The sequence below is a fragment of the Mustelus asterias genome, chromosome 1 (assembly GCF_964213995.1).
Source record: "Mustelus asterias chromosome 1, sMusAst1.hap1.1, whole genome shotgun sequence".
Lineage (NCBI taxonomy): Eukaryota > Metazoa > Chordata > Chondrichthyes > Carcharhiniformes > Triakidae > Mustelus > Mustelus asterias.
Genome location: NC_135801.1, coordinates 68,402,512 through 68,418,320, shown reverse-complemented (window position 1 = coordinate 68,418,320; position 15,809 = coordinate 68,402,512). Strand labels below are relative to the sequence as shown.

The window sequence follows — 15,809 nt, the reverse complement described above, 5'->3', positions numbered from 1 at the left end:
ACTAACAGCATCTCATAATTTAGGCCAAATTCAGGACCTTTCCCTTCTCTCCTTTACCGTAGTGCAGCATTCTTTAATTCTAATTGAATTAGGAATCTTTCAATGTGCCTCTTTAATGTTTCACAAGAATTGATATTAATCACATTGGTAAATTTCAATAAATCAACAATTCTACATAGTAAATAGTTGTTCTCTAGAACATAAGAAATCGAACGAGGTGGCGATTTGGTCCCTCGAGCATGTTCTATCATTTAATAAAATGGTAGCTGATCTGATTGTGGCCTAATTCCACCTCCCTGCCTCCCCGCATAACCCTTGATTTCCTTGTGGATCAAAAATCTAACTATTTGTTTATGATTTCCTGATCCTATTCTCAGATATCCAGTTTCCGGCCCACGTTTTAACACAAAGGGCCTGATTTTACCGGTTTCGGGTGTGAAAACATGGTAAAGTCGGGCGTGATGCCATTAACGCGATCCACGCCCGCAGAGATGGCCACTTAACCGAGGCCCGGGAATCGCCGCGATCTGAAACGGGCGCAACGGTGATTTAAATGCATTTGCATGCATTTAAATTGAATTAATGAAATGCCCGCCCAACTTGATCAGCATTTCGCCCTTTACCACTGCGTTCGCCAATCCAGAATCGGGCCGAAATGGACATGCTAAATCAAAGTCTATTTCGGGCACTCCAGCTGCTGAAGAGGTAAGTTCAGAGCTTCCAATCTGTTAGAACACAGATCGGTGGTGGGGGTGGGGGGAGGGGGGAGGCGGGCCAGATCATTCTCTGGTGAGGGGGGGAGGGAGGAGGGAGGCCCAATCGCTGTCTGGTGGGGTGGGGGGAGGGAGGCGGGCCAGATCATTCTCTGGTGAGGGGGGTGAGGGAGGAGGGAGGCCCAATCATTTTCTGATTGGGGGGGGAAGGAGGGCAGATCGTTGTCTGGTTGGGTGGGAGGAGGGAGGCGGGTCAGATGTACCTCTGGGGGGGGGAAGGGGAGGGAGACCAGATCGTTCCCTGGTTTGCGGGCAGGGGTGGGGGGGGGGGGAGGCGGATAAGATGTATCTCTGCTTGGGGGTGGGGGGAGGCCCGATCGCTCACTGGTCGGGGGGATGGGGGGCAGGGGGATCCACTGCCACTCTGCGGGCGATCGGTGGGGGGAAAGGGGGCAAGGGGGTCACGATCGGTCTGGGTAGCCGGGAGGGTGGGGGGGGGGGATGGATAAGGGGGACAATGATGTCTGTGGGGGCCATCGCTCCCGCTTTTCGCTCCTGGGCTGCTTTCTCCGCTTTTTGCGGCCCGGGAGTGATCTGACAAATTTCTTTATAACTGCGCATGCGCAATTCAGAGCTCCAATCGTTTTGGGCGCGCTAAACCCCGCCCACAGCACGATTCAGACTCGGGATTGTTTTTTCAAGCCGAGTGCTGATGGGAGCGCCTGAAAGCAGATTTCCAAGTCGGATCTGAATTGCACCTAGATTCAGCACTTAGAATGAAAATGGTAAAATTGGGCCCAAAGATTCTGGATCACTACTTCCTTAAAATTTTTATCCAATGAGTATTAATTTTGTTGGACCCCTCTGCCTTTTCTATAGTTCGTTGATCGATTTTAAAATATTGTCAGTGTCACTATTACTAATTATTTTAGTTTGGTTAGTGGGAACACAGCAATTCCACTCATCACTGAATAAACAAGATTGAAAAAATATATATCTTTAGGGAGGTAATGGAGACATTTATGATCTAGCAGAGCTTGCAGTATCTGCAGCTCATTATAAATCTACAACAGCGTAAAGATTTGGTATTGGTGCACATTGAATGGTTCATCCTTAAAGTACCTGGTGAACAAGTTCATGAGCGATAACTGACGCAACCCGTTGCTTATTATACGAGGAGGATTCTTTTGGATCAAACAGCAAGTTAGTCTCCCTGTAGGTGACCAATCCCCAGTTTTCCATTGCACCGGTACCAAAGTCTGGAATGGCAATCATATCTGCAATGTGGGGAATAGAGTCAATAAAACATATAATTTAGAAACAAGAACATTGTATTCACTTTCTTATACCAGATTTGTAAAATAAAAAACAATTCACAAGAACCCATATAGTTCACAACCCCAATATTCTTTTGTCATTTGCAGATCACTAGATGCTCTATTTGGCATTTAATGATTATGATCATTAATATTACGGTACACCAGCATCCACCCCCACCCCCATTGTCACACTCCTCTTGCCATGCACCATGCCCTGTCCTCACAGGCCCTAATGCACCAAACCCCTCCCCCCAACAGCACTCTTGCCAGCAACACCATTCCACCCCCCCCCCCCAAACCCCCACCCCACCCACACCTGCCTCCCCACCTCAGCACGAAAAGTGACTCTCCAAGAGTTGGTCAGGAAACTGGGCCCCAACTGAAAATACCCAGCAGCACCCACCAGAGCCTTGTTAGGGGTACTGAAATGAGCTTAAGTGGCTCCTTCACCAAAATGAACAGGGAGAATCTTACATTCCACCCCCAACCTGCTGACATATTTGCAGATGGGGGAAAGGCATGTAAAATAGAATGGGTGGCTAGCCCACCACCTTCCTGCCCACCCCCAAGATGTACCCTATAATACGGTAAGCGGGTAATGTGTCAGCTAGCCAACCCACCTTTAGGCTTATTGAGGCCCTTAACTGGCCACTTAATAGCCAGTTAAGAGCATGTTTCAGCTTCCACTGCAAAAATGTGTGTGGCTGGAGAGGGCGGTATCAAGGAAGTCAACCAGCTCTTTCATGAGCCTGTTCTATGAGGTGAGAAAGAAGGGAGAATACCTCTTTTAAGGAATTTCCAGTACCCACTGGGGGCACCCTTTCCAAGATGTTACCTCCACCCCTTTGCGCCTCCAATCCTGGCCTGCAGAATTGTAACTAATTTAAGATTATCAGTCGGGCTCGCAATCACTTACATGTATTAGAAGCTACATATATTCATATGCAGGGACTGGCCCTCTGCAGGCTAAAGGAATATGTCCAGACCTTGCACCTTTTTTGAATAAACCAAAGCATAGAAGAGACAATAGCTCCCTGCTGCATTGTAGGCAGCACGGTGGCACAGTGGTTAGCACTGCTGCCTCACAGCACCACGGACCCGGGTTCAATTCCGGCCTTGGGTCACTGTCTGTGTGGAGTTTGCACATTCTCTCCGTGTCTGTGTGGGTTTCCTCTGGATGCTCTGGTTTCCTCCCACAGTCCAAAGATGTGCGGGTCAGGTTGATTGGCCATGCTCAATTGCCCCTTAATGTCCAGGGGATTAGCAGGGTAAATATGTGGAGTTTTGGGAATACGGCCTGGGTGGGATTGTGGTGGGTGCAGACACAATGGACCGAATGGCCTCCTTCTGCACTGTAGGGATTCTTTGATTCTATCTTAAACAGTCATTGCCAATCAACTCTCCTTTTCTCATGAAGTATAAATTATTGTTCCCTTTGAAATTTGGCATTGTTGCATTTATCTTGATGAATGCAAAACAAAAATCATTGCCAGCATGTCGCTTGTTTTCAGTGTTACATTTTTCTACTCTGCTTTCTTACAATGTTGCAATATTATAACCATTTGTCATAAAAGGAAATTATAGGAACTGTACCTAATTTAGGAAGTGAATAACTTATGTTAAAATATTGCTCAAATTCATCAAATACTCTTTTCATAGTTTCTGCTGCATAGAATGCTGTATGTATCTGCTCGGGTTGGACGTAAATTCTCAGCTGAAAGATAAACACAAAGAAAAGTAGAATTAAACAATTATAGTTTTCCTAAATTCAGTTAATTCTGTAAGAAAACCTTTGTGATCTTATACATTTCTTCACAGATACATTCCGTTTTCTCATAGCAATCCAATCGCTGTCTTATGAACGCCATAATTGTTATTAAATCTTCAATTTTTCCCTTCCTCTCCTGAAGTATCTTTCTTGTACCAGGGCTTCATAGGTGCCCAGCAAGTCACCCTTCACATATAAACCCTTATAAAGTGAGTGTGGAAAGATTGTACTACCATGGGGACATTATAGATGAACTTGATTCTGTCATAGAGCAACGTCAACACTCATGCACATTTCCACCGTCTCTGGATAGTGACCAGGAGCAGCGATGGCCGAGTGGTATTATCACTAGACTATTAATCCAGAAACTCAGCTAATGTTCTGGGGACCCGGGCTCGAAGCCGGACACGGCAAATGGTGGAATTTGAATTCAATTAAATAAAAATCTGGAATTAAGAATCTGCTGATTACCATGAAACCATTGTCGATAGCCAGAAAAACCAATCAGGTTCACTAATGTCCTTTAGGGAAAGAAATCTGCCGTCCTTACCTTGTCTGGCCTACATGTGACATCAACCAGAGCCACAGCAATGTGGTTGACACTCCACTGCCCTCCAAGGGCAACTAGGGATGGGCAATAAATGCTGGCCAGCCAGCGACACCCATGTCACATGAGTGCATAAAAAAAACATGCTTGGCTACTTTATCAATCATAGCATCTTGACTGCTAGGACCAGCTAGCTCAGCACAAAATGACCATTTTGAGGTCTGTAGGTTGAGTTTCACTTATGTTATGAAAGCCACAAAGTAGAATTACAAAGATCTAACAACCGTATTTATATCTTGGTGCTGATTCTCCTTGAATATCATAGACCCACTTAATATGTCACTTAACCAATTGGCAATCCTGAGCAAACAACACACAATGGGAGCAATTTTGAATTAGTGCATTACCACACAAAGTCAAAATTACCCCCAATCACTGCCATTGTGATTCACTTATACCAGTTGTGTTATCAATGACTTGCTCTTCATTTAAATACCTCACAGTCACCGCTAAGTGAAACAAATTTATCTGTGGAGCACGGGAGGTTCATTGAGTATTTTAATTTTGCAAAACAAGGAATACTTCAGCATAGAAACACTAGCTTATTCCCAAGAGATTTAATAACTCACAGGGATTCTGCTTGATGAATTCCTTTCTACATATGTAAACTGATGAACAGCAAAACAGACCAAATAGGTACTCATTTCGACAGATTTTTGAAATGTTGTTTTTTTCTGGCCACCACTCAGAGATACTGTAAGCTGGAAGACAAAGAAACTCATTAAATCCACTCTCCATGTACCATTCGCATATCTGTATTTTGGCTTTCTTCCATTACCTTTTTGCCAGACATTGTACTAATATATCTATATATTTCAGGTGTCACAGTTCAAAGGGCCTGATTTTACCAAAACTTTGCGCCCGAAGTTGGGCGCGGGCCTTTAACGCGATCTGCACCCGAATCCGAGCAGATTGCGCCTTTACCGATACCCGATTCGGGCACAGGTCCGGCGCGCGCCCAAATCGGGCGGCCCGCGATTTAAATGCATTTGCATGCATTTAAATCGACTTAATGAACCGCGCGCCCAACTCTACCGCCAAATCCCACGTTACCGTCTTCTGGCCCGATCCACGTCCGCGCTGTTACCGACCTGCAAAATAAAAGTCTGAAGTTGCCGCTGCAGCCTCCGAAGAGCGGGGTCAGAGACTGCAACGGCTCTCTGACCCAGGTCATCCTCTGGTTGGGGCGTGAGGGGGGTGGGAGGAGAAGAGGGGGTGTGACCAATCATCCCCTGGGGGGGTGGGAGGGGAGGGGGTGTGATCGATCATCCCCTGGGGGGAGGGGAGGAGGAGAGGGGGTGTGACGTCTCATTCTCTGGTCGGGGGGGTTTCCGCTGCCTGTCTGCGGCCGATCCCTCCTGGCACCATCACTGGTACACTACCAGCCACAGATTACTCTTCCCTGCAGGTGTGAGAGAGCGGGAGAGATGGCTGTGGCTGGTAGTGTACCAGTGATGGTGCCAGGAGGGATCGGCCACAGACAGGCAGCGGAACCCCCCCGACCAGAGGATGAGACGTCACACTCCCTCACCTCCCCCCCAGGGGATGATGGGTCATACCCCCTCCCCTCCCACCCACCCCCCCACCTCCCCCCGACCAGAGGATGAACGTCAGAGAGCCGCTCTCTCTGCTTTCTGCCTTTTGTTTCGCACCCGGGCGCGCTGTCAGATTTTTTTCGAACTGCGCATGCGCAGTTCAGAGCTCCAATCGGTCCGCCAGGGCTAAGCCCCGCCCACAGCGCGGATCGGGCCGGAGCCGGCAAAACGCGTATGGGCGCGCTGGAAAGAGGATTCTGGGCTCGGGTCTATTTGACGCCCAGATTCGGCACTTAGACTTAAAATGGTAAAATTCCCCCCCTAAAGTGTCAAAAGTATAAAAGGCAATAGAATACTTATTTTAACTTATCAATTGAGATCCCAAATTTAAAAGCATCCCGCTCTCATCCCCAAGAGCAGGATATGGAGAATTTATGATTTACTGCTAATTTACAAAAAAAACTTCACTCAGTACTATATCATTTAGATTACTTTCCAATCAAAAATAGATGAAAAGTGGCCTAAAAGGTATGGGCAAGGTTAAGTACAACTCCATAACACAGTTAAATATCATAGCCAAACTCCAGATTCTAGAGTATCCACAATCAGCATCAGAGGAGCTCTATAGGAAGAAACATTGCTTAAACATGCTCTCAAATTCCCCATAAACAAGTTGGGCCATGTGTTTCAGAAATTTGAGACCTATGTCAACACCAAATTCATTTTTGAAATGTTATACAATTACCTCGGCTGGCATGTTTGAAAGCACTTGATATGGCTCATTATATATTATAGAGATGGTGTATGTTGCCTTCTTATTAGGTTCATCAAAACAAGGGAAAGATTTCCGTGCATCTGTTGGTTCATGGTCAGTAGCTGCAATGCTCCTGTTAGTAAAACAACATTTTTTAAAGTGGGTATTTAAAAATAAACAATGGAAGTCACCAGAAAAATCCAATCAACAAAATTGCTCTGATAAATACTTTTTCAACATTTTATGATCAGTTATTGTATAACAAAGTACAGGTAGTGGGGCAAATGACAAGCAGTACAGAGTATATAGCAAAACCCTCTTGTAAAATTTCCACTATCTTTTAAATGATTGCCTCTATTGTTGATTAATCTCCCTCTATATACACTGCACATGGATCCAACAATATACTCAAAACGCGAATCTCATCCAAAAGAACAAAACAATATTTTTTTGGTAATTATGCAAATACAGCTTAATTAGCATATGAATGGACCCAATTGTAAATATCAGCAAAGGGATAGAGAACCAAACTTTGGCCAAGAGATTATAACTTCAATGTAAACATTTCTGTAGAGTTTCGTAGAAGCCAGGTTATACTAATTCCTTCCTTTGACTCATGAAACCTTTATGCCACTTGCATTGGCGTTTAATCAGAGAGCTTTCCATATCTTTCACTTTCACACATGGAGCACATTTGATTGATTAGTGCTCATATTTTCCACAGTGGTTAGCACTGCTGCCTCACAGCGCCAGGAACCCAGATCCAATTCCAGCCTCGGGTGACTAGGTGGAGTTTGCACATTCTCCACATGTCCGCGTTGGTTTCCTCTGGGTGCCCTAGTTTCCTCCCACAATCCAAAGATGTGCAGGTTAGGTAAATTGGCCATGCCAAATTTCCCCTTAATGGCAGGGGGTTAATGGAATAAATATGTGGGGTTATAGGGATCGGGCCTGGGTGGGATGGTTGTCACTGCAGGCTCAATGGACCGAATGGCCTCCTTCAGCATCATATGGAATCTATGGCTGGAATTTTACGAACACGTCCGCCCTGATTCTGGGGGTGGGCCAGTCCCGGAGAACGGCATTCTCTGTTGGCCTTGGGCGAGATTATACGAACCTCAGGCAGACGTGCTTGTAAAATTCTACGCTATGATTCTATAATGTGATCACTTTGAAAGAATATTTGTTTAAAAGTTAATTAAACTCAAAATCTAAATTATGCCCGAAAGAGCACTTATTATTGTAGACAATCTTTATAAATACAATTTTGTAGAAGGATCATTTATATCTGAAACTGTTTCTCTCCGGATGCTGCCTGACCTGCTGAGTCTATCCAGCATTTGCTGTTTTTATTTATATGTTTTAGTCCAGTTGACCAATATTGTGGATGCCAACCACTGCACCAAGTTTACTGGTGTCTGAAAATTATGTAGTCATCTTATTATCCAGTTATCTGGAAGCAATAACGAAGCTGGGAACAGGATATTCCTACTGCAAGCAATTGCTTTATTTGTCAGGAAACTACATTGCTGCCGTTATTTTGTTTGTTTTATTGATAATATGTACTCATTAAGTCAGAGGTTCCACTAGTCAATTTCTGCTCAGCTCATCATTTTCAGGAGTTTTCGTTTTTATTCTCAGCATCTGTTGTAGAAATCCACAGAAGCAAAGCATAGATTCAATGCTTTAAATCTAATTTGCTCAAATCCTCCAAATCACTCTCTTCAGTCAATCACTCATGTAAGCAGTCAGAATTTTTTTTTAATGGGGGTTGACTCATACTACCGGATATTGACTTCTGTAATTCTGCAAGATGGAGGCATAATAATCGCACCCCTTGCAACCAGAACTGGACATGTGCATCTTGTGCATACTCTTTCCTTTAGAATCTCTGAAGGTGGATTAAGGCTATGTATGATGAAGTGCAGCTTGATGGAAATTGTTACGCTGCTTTGTTCAGTAGCATGTGAACATTAAGAAGTAGAATTATGGCCAGATTCACTTCTTCCCATCAGCACAACTTGGGCTGAATTCTTACTCTGTGTTCCCATCTGATCTGGATGTAGATCGTAGCAGATAAAGATTGAAAATTTATGCAGCAGATTTTAATGCTGCCTTGCTGATGGAATGGCATTTTAGTTCCTTAGCCCATCAGGACTATCACTGGTAACTCCACCTCCACCATCATATGAATGATAGCAGAGGTTGCTGATTAGCTTTTCATATGCCGACCTTTGTTAATACTATGTCCCAGGACCAGCATTGGGGAAGGGTGAGGTGTGTCCCAGGAAGAGACAGCAATGGCATAGAGGTTACCCCACAAAGATGGTGGGTTTTTTAGCAAATCTCTTTCTCCATTTCCTACCTGTTGCCTGCTGAGACCTCATTCTTGACTGAGGCCTTCAGCGACAGGATCGGAACCTTACAATTTCTTGCAAGGTTCCGATCCTCCAAACATGGTCCCACTTCTCCTGATACTCCTGCTGTGGCATCAGCAGAATATTCCCATTCTGCAACAGCAGGCTCCCTCTTGGTGAGCTGTCTGGACAACTAATCCAGAAATCTATGGTAATGCTCTGGGGATCCAGGTTTGAATCCCACCACGGCAGTTGGTGAAATTTGAATTCAATAAAAATCTGGAATGAAAAGTCTAATGATGACCAGGAAACCATTGTCAATTGTAGTAAAAGCTCACCTGGTTCACTAATGTCCTTTAGGGTAGGAAATCTGTCGCCCTTACCTGGTCTGGCCTACATGTGGCTCCAGACCCACAGAAATGTGGTTAACTCTTAAAATGCCCTCAGCAATGGGCAATAAATGCTGGCCCAGCCAGCAACCCCCTTCCCATGAACGATTTAAAAAATTCCAGGGAAGAATCTCCTTCCCCTGTCATCCTATCTTTTGTCTTTATTTATTCATTCAGCTTGACCTGTCAGCTTTTATTAAAATTGGCTACTCACCTTTCCCCATCTTTGCCCCACCCCACAATGCCCACACGCTACCCCCACCCACCCACCACCCCCCATCCCTGCCGCCTTCTGCCCAAAAGTAGAATCCACGAGCCCACTTGTTGAATTGAATGATTGTTGTCACAGAAAAGTGTGAGCAATCACTGGAATGATAAACTATCTTTCATTGTTAACAGCACATTGGTTCAGAGAACAGTTCATTTGTTTGAATCTAAATCTAAAAATGATACACTAGTGTGAATGTAATCCTTCAGGGTCTAGGTTAGTTTAATAATAACTCTTTTAACATAAATGCCAAGATCACCTCATAAGGAGGCTCAAATGTGAATCTGTAATCCAAAAGTGTTTTCCAAGTATTTTGGAAAAGATTTTTGCAGCAAAAGAGTAAATTAATTGTCATTTCCTTTTATTGTGCGTATTTGTTTTATTTTAATGTGCATTTTTATTGAATCTTCTAAGGTTATTGCTTGCAAGTCTCCCATGTCCCCTGCAGTCACTAGACTACTGTTACCAAGGAAGGAAAAACGGAAGGATGATTAAGACATAAAGATGAATGATTTAATTGAATATTCTATTTGGAATTATTGTGCAAATAGCACTGTAAGGCTAACTTAATTTCCAAGCTCCATTGTGACAGATTATATGAACTCCTGACCTGAAAGCTCAATCTTTTTCAGGTTTCTGCCTGGATAGGAAAACAGGCACCAAAGATGCCATTTAAAAAAAAATAGTTATTCTAACTTGAACAGATATTTAGAAATCATGACTGGTAATACTCGTGCAGTGCATTTGTGTGACATGATTTTAACAGTCATTAAACAATTTATTTTAAACTACATAATACTCCCATTTAAGTGGGAAACAGTGGCAGATGGTTACCTGATTAAATTGCTAATGGTAATTCACAAGTTTATACACATCTCTAATAAAGCTGGATACAAATGGAAACAAGCTTCAATATAACAAATCCAAGTATCCATTCGAGTACTCATTTTATACACATCTGAATCCCTTAGTCTGTACAGCTTTACAAATATCACAGTAACAACTTACATTTATGTAGCACCTTTAAAGTAATGGTTTCAGCAGATGAGCTGAGACAGGGACAATGTTACGGAGATGGAAGTAGGCAGTCATAGTGATGGCACAAATAATAGATGGAAAGCTCAACTCAGGGTCAAATGTGACACCAAGGTTGCAAACAGACTGGGTAAATCTCAAACTGTTGCCAGAGAATGAGGAAAGCTTGCTTTAACCAAATAGATCCAATGCCATTATTTAATTATTTTAAGCCCTAATACTTGGAAATACACAAGTGTATAGTTACTTTGGTGCTCATTGCAATATCAGTGAATATTACACAAAAGCATTTTACTTTTTTGTGAAAATTTGACATAGACTGAGGTTAAAACAGCCAATTCTAATAAAAATTACCCATTTGGCTCAGTTACAATTTCCAATTTGTTACTCGGAAATTGACCAGATTTATTAAACATCCTGTGCGTACAGGCCAGAATTGACCTTTACAAAGAGCTGATACATCCATATGCTGTGATACTCCAGGGACAATGATGGGACAACTCATTTAACAGAGTTCCTTCCATATCTAATCAATTATTACCAGTTTTCACATTCTGTGTATTTGATTGACTAAAAGAACTTTTAAAACCATAAGATTGTGGGACTCAATGGATAGACAAAGTCAACTTTTTCAGGTTTCTATTGAAATAAGGCGTGCCGAGCACAATTTCAGTGGCTTGAATTTTGTGCATGTTGTGCGTGCAAGATCAGTGGGCCCAGAAGCAGCTGTGTTTTCTGCTTCCAGCCATAATTGGAACCCAAACATAACTTCATGCTGGCTAGCCAATTATGAACTGGCAGGGGAGGGAGTGTGGCAGGTGTTGAGTCCAATGGGATCTCCAAAGGGGGATTTAAATTCACTGCAGACACAGCTCCCTGAAAGCTGCCGGCGTTGTTGAGGAAACTCAGGAAGCTGTCCAGGAGGGATTATAAAAATGATCTCTACTTTCTCAGGAGGCTAAGGAAATTTGACATGTCCACTATGACACTCACCAACTTATATAGATGCACCATAGAAAGCATTCTTTCTAGATGGATCACAGCTTGGTATGGCTCCTGCTCTCCCCAAGACCGCAAGAAGCTACAAAGGGTTATAAATGAAGCCCAGTCCATCACACAAACCAACCTCCCATCCATTGACTCCATCTACATTGCCTGCTGCTATGGAAAGGCAGCCAGTATAATCAAGGATCACACACCCCAGATATACTCTCTTCCACCTTCTTCCATCAGGAAAAAGAGGTCATGTACCAACCGACTCAAGAACAGCTTCTTCCCTGCTGCCATTAGACTTTTGAATGGACCTACCTCACATCAAGTTGATCTTTCTCTACACCCTAGCTATGACTCTAACATTACATTCTGCACCCTCTCCTTTCCGTATAGTGTGCAAGAAACAGTACTTTTCACTGTATACTAATAGATGTGACAATAATAAATCAAATCAAAATTATGGCCTCAGCACCCACTGGGCACGCCAGGTGGGAGGGCAATGCCAGTGGGTACTCTGCCCCTGCACACACTAGTGGAGGCAATGAGATGGCAACAAGAGGCCAGCACACCAGACAAAGAAGGCCTGGTAATCCAGGTTAATGGGCATGATGTTGTGCATCGATCTAGTGCTGCAAAAGACTTAATGATCTTCTACGCTCAGCAAACATGAGTACTAAGTTGGCACGGTGCTGTGTGGCTATGTCATCAAGGGTAGCCATGTAGGATTCAGAATTTCAAAAGGCCGGGTTTGGTAGTTTTGCCTGTTAGCCTTGGGTGCATAAAAGGGTGAGATATGCAAACTTGATGGGCACCTCATCCTGGTTCTCCAGAGAGATGGGGTGAGAGTGCAAGGCTGGTATTGTGCTGCAGGTAAAGGGTGGACTAATGAATGCACGTTTACCCTTACAGGAGATGAGAAGCCATAATGTTGTGGAGTGCGTACAAATGGGTTGTGGGATGGTCAAGCAGCTCAAACTGAGCAAATTTGAGATGGACACCCTTGAATTAAAGTGTGAGTGTGGAGAAAAGTCCTCAGGTCATGGAGTAGCAGGAGCCTCAGAGGAAGGTAAGAGTCCAGTGGACAGAAGTGAAACTGGTGGATCATGCAATGTAGGACCATCTCATCTAAAATGAGAAATTCTGAGCAAGAGTCCCCAGTGATCCAGTAATGAAAATGCCACCACGATGCAGTTCTCCACAGTCTCACCTACCCGTCTAGCATGCACATTGACAATGTCATGATTGGTACTACTGACATATTGTCTTCCTCCCTCAGATGTGCCATTCTCCAGAGGCTGCTGGAACCCCAAGGACCTTCCCTCGACACCTGAGAAGAAACTACTCACGTCACACCTTTTCTCACTAACAGGCACCAGAATAGATACAAGCACATTAGAGGGCATTGGTTCGTCGGCTCAGAGGGGAGGGTATGGCACACTCACATGTGGTATGGGCGGAGGCAAAGAATGCCCTATTGTCCTCTCACCTATCACTCTTTAGGAGGCAGGACACAAATTATACATCTCTTGTGCCTTTGTCCCAAGGTGCTGCCATGAGCCACCTTTTCAATGGATAGCCTTTGTTACCCAGTAACCAGCCACATACAGTCTTCGCACCTGCCACAGCATGGAAGCATCATCTGAGCTGCTTGGGTACCTTGCACAGACTTGAAGAATTTGGATCCTGTGTTCACAAACTCTCTGCACATTCATGGAGTGATAACCCTTCTTATTCAGAAAGGCAGCCGGCTGACCCACTGGAGCCTTGATGGCCACATGAGTGCAGTCGATAACACCCTGGATGCAGGGGAACACACAGCAATTGCTGCAAAGTCTCTGACTCACTCAACCTGGCTGGCTTGGCCGTCCCATAATGAATTAATGCGCAGGCCTATCTGAACAGAATGCCAGTTATGACTTTGACCCAGCTGTGGACAGCTGATTGGGACATTCCACGTAGATCCCTCACTGACTCCTGGAATCATCCAGATGCATAAAAATTGAAGGCAACTGTGACCTTCAGAGCCACTGGCACTGGGTGCAATCTCCGGCCCAATCACGTGACATAATGATGACACAGTGTCCCTAGAGAGGCAGAGCCTCCTGCGGCACTGGACCTCGGATATGTTGAGGTAGCTGGGTCACTGCCTGAACATCTGGCAACAAGAATGTGGTGGCTTCTGCAGCACCTTTTTCTCCCGTCTGGCTCCGCACCCTGTGCCTGCGCCTCCCCTCCCACAGATCTCTCCCTGTATGTTTCCTTCAGACATTTTCCCTCCTCTCCATTCTGCCACTCTCTTCATCCTCAGAAGACATGTCCCCAGTGGAATACACAATCCCCATCTGCTGAAATGCAGATGGCACTGCCTCATGCACTGAACGCTACAAAGGGCAGAAATTCCCCAACAGAGTTGACAAAACGAAAGAGTCCCCAGAACAAGGCTAACAAAGCAAATGCAAAGAAAACAAAGGAAAAGGTCTGAAATTTCAAGACTAAAGCAACAGCAAGAGCAACTCATATAGCTAATGCTCCAGCTTCCTTTTATCATAGAATCCCTCCAGTGCAGAAGAGGCCATTTGGCCCATAGCGACTGCACCAACTCTCTGTCAGAGTATCTTACACACGCCTTCTACCCTGCCCTATCTCTGTAACCCCACATATTACCCACGGCTAATCCATCTAACCAATACATTTTGGGACACTAAAGAGCAATTTAGCATTGCCAATCCACCTAACCTGCACATCATTGAGCTGTGGGAGGAAACCAGAGCACCTGGCAGAAACCCATGCAGACACAGGGAGAATGTGTAAACTCCACACAGACACCTAAGGCCGGAATTGAACCCGGGTCCTTGGCGCTGTGAGGCAGCAGTGCTAACAATTATGCCACTGTGTCACCCCTGCCCTTGGATGAGAAAAGTGAAAAAACGGGATGGCCGCTTACCCGTGTTGCCCATGTACCAACCAAAATTCACAGGTGCAATGTAAAATTCCAGTCAATTGCCCTTTTAATTGGCTTAACTGGCTGATTAAGTGTCAATGGGCACATTGTTGACTTCCGCATGCACCTGCCAACCAAAATATCGCAGGAGTGCAAGATGACATCGGGATATGGGCCCAATGTCTTCTAACTGCACCCGCTTCAACAACGTGAAATTCTGGCCAATATCTACCAAATTCTACAAAGATTGCAGTGAGATATTTTACAAATTAATAAGGGCCTTTTATTGTCTATTACAATGGGATAATAAATATTAGAACATATTTTTGGCAAAGGCTATTAAAATTGATGAGAATATGTCATAGTGATGGAGTTGTTGCAGTTAGCCAAAATGTAAACAATAGAGTATGATTTAATAAGTGTTTTCTCACCTCTAAATTGCTGCTATATCTCATTGAATGATGAAAACTTTTATTATAGATTTGTCTGCAAGAGCCGCATGGCTCTTGCCCCCATCTTGACTACATGGTTAATCCTGATGCAAAAAGATATTTTTCAATTCAACAGACTTCATCTTGCTTTTGGTTCGATCAGCAGTTTATTGTCACTAGTAAGGGCTTTGAGAAGAAGCTGCCTGTGTCAGCTAATGGAAACATAGAAAGAAAGCAAGAGCCAAAGAAAAAGAGTGTGCATCTATATGCTGCATTTCATGTTCTCAGACTATTCCAAAACTTTTCACGATCTTTGAATTAGTTATTGAAGTCCAGTCACAGTCTTAATGCAAAGAACGGTGGCAATTTCTGCATCAGGTCCCGTAATCTGCACTGAGATAAATGAGCAAATACTATGCCAACTTAGTGCCAACTAATGTCAACTGAAGAAGGGAAAGGGTTAATGTATTTTGTACCGAAAGGGAAAGGGTTAATGTATTTTGTACCTAAAAGGTTGAATTTTGTACTTAGAATGTATCACCAACATAACCCTTCATTGTGGCTAATCTCCCCTTGTTGATACTACTCCTGACATTAATACAAGTTATTCATTCTTTAAACTCTTATTCTTATAACGACAGTCAATGTGAATGTTAATTGTAAAGTCTGACCTTTTCTACAAGTTTGTGTGTGGTTTGA

The 15,809-nt window shown here is 43.9% G+C and overlaps 1 protein-coding gene across 2 annotated transcripts in view; it reads right to left on the bottom strand.

The window, feature by feature from the left end:
* Window positions 1-15,809, bottom strand: part of enpep (glutamyl aminopeptidase) — an 82,064-nt gene that overhangs the window by 31,628 nt on the left and 34,627 nt on the right. For both annotated transcript variants that reach the window (XM_078213336.1, XM_078213244.1), the window contains exons 2-5: window positions 6,688-6,829; window positions 4,977-5,108; window positions 3,626-3,746; window positions 1,836-1,990 (exon numbers count right to left, since the gene is read on the bottom strand). In XM_078213336.1, coding sequence (XP_078069462.1) covers window positions 1,836-1,990; window positions 3,626-3,746; window positions 4,977-5,108; window positions 6,688-6,829 — 550 coding nt within the window. The remainder of the gene's footprint in view (window positions 1-1,835; window positions 1,991-3,625; window positions 3,747-4,976; window positions 5,109-6,687; window positions 6,830-15,809) is intronic.